The sequence below is a fragment of the Engystomops pustulosus genome, chromosome 8 (genome assembly GCF_040894005.1).
Source record: "Engystomops pustulosus chromosome 8, aEngPut4.maternal, whole genome shotgun sequence".
NCBI lineage: Eukaryota > Metazoa > Chordata > Amphibia > Anura > Leptodactylidae > Engystomops > Engystomops pustulosus.
In genome coordinates this window covers 39937091-39942798 of record NC_092418.1, presented here as the reverse complement: position 1 = coordinate 39942798, position 5708 = coordinate 39937091, and the positions used below count along the sequence as shown (strand labels likewise).

The window sequence follows — 5708 nt, the reverse complement described above, 5'->3', positions numbered from 1 at the left end:
ATTTCCCTGGTCTATCCTTGTATTTGTGGCGCATGCACGGCGGATTGTGGCGCGAATATATTGAAAATCTGACGCCAGCAGCAGCGTCATAAATAGAAGCCACACCTGCAACTACAGCAGATACCGTGCACAGCAGCCAGGGAACAATACTGAGAATTGTAAGTACCCACAACAACACAAAATACACCCAAAACTAGGCAAAAAGAGTGGAAAAAGGCCAAAAAGAGAGATAAGAAGGGTGGATATACAGGGCAATGTAAAGGACAGTGAAGAAACACAAGCTAATGGCACAGCACATGTTGCAGGGGGATCGCATCGTCAGAATTACATGAGTTTAACATCATAACTTCTAATCCCTTCACATAGATCTATATTGTTGTGAACGAGGAGGGAACAACCTTTTGAAAAGCAAGATGGCCACATCCTCAGGTAAAGCGCTCAATACATTTTATATAACTCCAAAATAAACCTAGAAATGCAATGTTCACACAGAGTTTTCAATTAGGGTGTTTTCTATTCAAAATCACATTATTACATAAAAGAAAATGAAAAAATTATTTTTACAGCAAAAAAGGTTTTTATGTGTCATCACCAAAATATAAACATTTACATCAAAGTATAAGGTCATGGGCGCATGCGTCACTAGCTACGCTTTGAAGTGCAGTGCTAGCGCAATGGGGGCGCACCCTGGGCTGGACACATTTTCATATGCATTGAAAGGCATCTACTGGTTAAGCAATCACGTGCGTTACACTGGACACACTAATGTTTTTTTTTTGTGAGGCCCAAAACCATGCACTTTTAAACGCAGGACTAGCGCTGTCCAACTGCACCGTGTGATTCCGTTTTTGGCTAATACACATGCATTTAGTTGAAGCCCCTAGCGCTCTGCACGGTAGCTGTACTGCACTGAGATGATGCCGGTTCAGCTCTGCACAGGAGCCAAACCGCCATCGGGGGTTGCGGGATGTCAGCGTTAATCTACCGCTGACATCCACAGCTAACACCCGCGGTCGGAGTGGGCTCCAATCGTGGTTGTTTATTCCGTTAAATGACGCGACCGCACCATTTAACATGCCTTCCGGGGTTCTTTACCCCACTATCGGCGCCCCAGCGATGTTTTGGGGTGCGCCAATCGCTGCTATGGCACCTCTGGGGTCCGATCGGGACCCCAGAGAAGCCTGAAGGCAGGGCCTTTAAGATGGCGTCTGTGACGTCATCTTAAAGGCAAAGTGTCAGCCTATGCATCTGCATAGGCAGACACTGCTAATACTCTGCAATACATGAGTATTGCAGGGTATTATCATGACCAAGCAATCAGATGATTGCTTGGTCATGTCCCGTGGTGGATCAAGAAAAAAAAAATGAAAAGAAAATGTTTTTCATGAAAAAAAAAATTAACAAATCAATAAAAATGGCCATAAGGCCCAAAAAATATAAAGATACAAATTACGCACAAAAAAGTCAAAATCCATAACACAAACCCCACATATATAGTATCACCGCGTCCGTAACAATCCATAGAATAAAACTAAATAACTATTGGACCCATATGATGAACGCCATAAATCAAAAAATTACAAACCCACCAAAAATTCGGATTTTACCTATTATATCCCACTAAAAATGCAATACAAAGTGATCAACAAAACATATGTACTCCAGAATGATACTGTTGCAAAGTACAACATGTCCCGCAAAAAACAAGCCATCAACCAGCTGTGTATGCCACTTTGAAGACGGCGATACAAAAATGAGAGATTTACAACACATTAGCATTTTATTTTCCAAATTTATTAAAACATAAGAAAAAATATTCATGTCTGGTATCCCCGTAATCGTATCGACCCATAGAATAAAGATAACAGGATTATTAGGCTATACGGTGCAAAACAAAAATTTTTTGTTAACTAATCCAGTACAGAATTGATTCTTTTCTACTCATGACCTCAAAACAAGTTAAAAATTTACTACAATAGGAGATACCAACCACAAAATGGTAACACTGGAAAAAGCATCTCATCTTGCAAAAAAAATGCCGTCACATGGCCCAAATAACGTAAAAGCAAAAATTTAATAGCCTTCAAAAGGGGGCAACGAGAAAACTAAAATCCTGGCAGCTGCAGGGTGCTCCTTCCCTTCTGTGCCTCGCTGTGCCCCCATAACACAAGTAATGTCCACATGTGGGGGGTCTCTGCACTCTGGAGAAATTGTTGAACACATTTTAGGGTGTGTTTTTGCTTTTTATCTTTTTGAAATGTGTAAATTTTAGGCCTAAATGAACATATAAGCAACAAAAATTGACCATTCAAAATTTCACAACCATTTGGATTCAATTACTAGGAAGATCTCAAGGAGTTAACAATCTTCGTAAATGCTGCTTCTGATATCATGAGGGGTGAAGATTTGAAAATGGGTTTGTTATATATGGGGTTTAGATGCGAAAAATATTACAATTCAGTGAAAACACTATTTATCCACAAAATTCCCAATTTAACAAAAAATATATATATTTGTAAGCTGCGCAACATCAAAATTAATTATCGAGACATTTTTTTAATTAATGCAAATGTAAATAAGACGATTGGAAATGTTATTCTGCAACTTATTTAGGTTGAAAATCATCTGCATGAAAATGCAATGATTCTAAATTTTGACAAGGTCACATTTATACCAAAACTCCAATTTGTGACATTTTTTTGGGAAATCAAAGCAAAAAATAACAGCCAACATTTACCAATAAAATGAAGTACAAGATGTGTGGAATCGTTTAGATTAGTAAAAGTGTTCAAAAGTTATAACCATATAAAGCAAACCATATCACAATCCCAAAAATCGGGCTGAGCCTTAGGCTAGATTGACACTGCTGTTGCCCGCCCGTACCGTACCGTAGCGGGCAACGGCAGTGCACGGGGAGAGGAGGAGGAGGTGAGCGCAGCTCCCCCCCGCCCCTCTATATAGGAAGTAATGGTGCACGGCGCCGTACTACGGAGAAAGATAGGACTGGTCCTATCTTTTTCTGGGGTACGAAGCGGTACGGTGCCGCACGTGTGCTGCACCGTACCGCTCCCGTAGTGCGCCATGCGCCCATTGCCGTCTATGGGGGACGTATATCGGCCGTATATACGTCCCCCATACAGTCGTGTGAATGTAGCCTTAAGCTGTAAAATGGCTGCGTCCTTAAGGGGTTAATACACAATGCAAAGACTATGAAAACACACCATGAGAAGAAGGTCGAAGACACCAGACATGTGATAGGCAACACAAATTCCGAGCACAACAAGATCAGGGTAAACCCAATGCAAATCTTTGAAACAAATCTATCATAAATAATTTTTGAATTTAATATTGGTAAAAATAACAAATATTAAAACACAGAAAGGCAGATGTATATGGGTGAAAAAATATCAAATTTTATTAAAGAATATATGACTTAAAAGCAATTAAAAACCCTATAAGAGAGGGTAGCAAAGCAGACATACTCCCCAGTATGACAAATGTCAATATTTAGTACTGAAAACACAAGTGTGCAGATGTAAACAAATACGGTAGCTATTAGGTGGAATAAGAGACGTGGTAAAAAGAGGGGACATACAAATAAATAATAGCAGCCTTATGCAGATAGGGCAATCATAGTCAGGGGACGAAGCCCGTGCATCGGGCGATACGCGTGGGGCATCTCTGCTCTCCCCAGCTCCTCATTCTCCGTACGGTAATACTATTTATTTATTTATTGGGTATACTGTTTACATTCTTGGACATGACTATGATTGCCCTATCTGCATAAGGCTGCTATTATTTATTTGTATGTCCCCTCTTTTTACCACGTCTCTTATTCCACCTAATAGCTACCGTATTTGTTTACATCTGCACACTTGTGTTTTCAGTACTAAATATTGACATTTGTCATACTGGGGAGTATGTCTGCTTTGCTACCCTCTCTTATAGGGTTTTTAATTGCTTTTAAGTCATATATTCTTTAATAAAATTTGATATTTTTTCACCCATATACATCTGCCTTTCTGTGTTTTATTATTTACATTTTTTCAGATGTGGGTTATCTAGTACTTGGTCATATACACTGCCCCATTTCTATACATATCAAAAATAACAAATATCTTGCGTTCTTGTATTTTACAGATGAAAGCCAGGCAGGCACCAGCAGCGGCAAGAGAAAGCAGAAGAAGAGCGCCCCTTTTGATCAAGCAGAGCTCGTCGCTTTGATAACCATCTGCGACGAGCGGGGCTACGACCTGCTCCGTGAGACTGGTAGCTATAAAGCTAAGACCAAAATCATGGAGCAGGTCCAAGCCCATCTGCTCGAGAAATACGGCCGGTACCATTCCGTCCGACAGTTGCAGAAGCGGTTCTCGGACATAAAGGTCCGTGAGGAGCGCTTTTTGGAGCGAGTCCGAAGCCGGAACCGCTCTGCAAAAGGTTAGAAGATACAACTTGGTTCTCTAAGTAATGACATGTCTGTGCATTTTTTGATGATTTCTCTTTTTCTTTCTAGCCGGACGGGAGAGGGCACCGGCCGTAGAAGGGGCCTCTTCTTCTGCTTCTGTTGCTGCTGCTGTTGTGGTGGATGTTGGGGACGACTCTCCCCCTCCACCAAGCCCTGTGCCACCTGGCCAAGAGGTAAAGACTGGCATCCTTTTAGGAATCTAAGATGTTGAAAATTTAATATATACAAATTAATTTGTAATTATAATTAATTTATATATATATTTTTTTTTTTTTACAGGATCTTGCTGTGGCTCCGGAGGAGGAGATGGTTACCCTGGTGCTGGAACCAGTGGAAGACCCACATGAAGAGGTCCAGCCACCAGAGGTAGCCACCACAGCAGTGGCCGAGGGTCTTCAGGTGTCCATCGGTGAGCAGCTCCTCCATGAAATGGAGCTGCTCAACCGAAAGATGGACATTCTGATGGCCCATTTCGAAAGGTTGTTCCACCCTCCTCGTTCTTAAGTTTGTTGTTAACCATTTTTTTTTTTGTTATTTTAAAAGATTTTTTTTAAAAAAAATTGAAAAATGTAAAAAAAAATAAAAAAACAAAACAAAAAAAAAAATATAAAAATGTTTAAAAAAAAAAAAAAAAAAAAAAATGTTTGACCCAAAAAAAAAAAAAAAAAAAATTACCTTTTTACCATGATTATCCGCCAAAACAGGCAACGGTGTTAGTAAAGTTGTCTTTTTACCATGATTATCCCCCAAAACAGGCAACGGTGTTTGTAAAGTTGTCTTTTTACCATGATTATCCGCCAAAACAGGCAATGGTGTTAGTAAAGTTGTCTTTTTACCATGATTATCCGCCAAAACAGGCAACGGTGTTTGTAAAGTTGACTTTTTACCATGATTATCCGCCAAAACAGGCAATGGTGTTTGTAAAGTTGTCTTTTTACCATGATTATCCGCCAAAACAGGCAATGGTGTTTGTAAAGTTGTCTTTTTACCATGATTATCCGCCAAAACAGGCAACGGTGTTTGTAAAGTTGTCTTTTTACCATGATTATCCCCCAAAACAGACAACGGTGTTAGTAAAGTTGTCTTTTTACCATGATTATCCGCAAAAACAGGCAACGGTGTTTGTAAAGTTGTCTTTTTACCATGATTATCCCCCAAAACAGGCAACGGTGTTAGTAAAGTTGTCTTTTTACCATGATTATCCGCCAAAACAGGCAACGGTGTTTGTAAAGTTGTCTTTTTA

The 5708-nt window shown here is 39.9% G+C and overlaps 1 protein-coding gene across 1 annotated transcript; it reads left to right on the top strand.

Annotated features, from left to right (window-relative positions):
* The first annotated feature begins 413 nt into the window (after nt 1–413).
* Nucleotides 414–4969, top strand: LOC140076140 (uncharacterized). Its single transcript, XM_072122647.1, has 4 exons — nt 414–429; nt 4141–4437; nt 4514–4638; nt 4745–4969. The coding sequence occupies exons 1-4, from the start codon at nt 414–416 to the stop codon at nt 4967–4969; spliced, it is 663 nt and encodes a 220-aa protein (XP_071978748.1).
* Nucleotides 4970–5708: the final 739 nt, after the last annotated feature.

Bases quoted from the DNA above. Each gene is read 5' to 3' on its own strand.
- LOC140076140 (XM_072122647.1), top strand. The intron at 4,438-4,513 runs GTTAGAAGATAC...TTTTCTTTCTAG, and splicing joins CCGGAACCGCTCTGCAAAAG to CCGGACGGGAGAGGGCACCG. The intron at 4,639-4,744 runs GTAAAGACTGGC...TTTTTTTTACAG, and splicing joins CTGTGCCACCTGGCCAAGAG to GATCTTGCTGTGGCTCCGGA.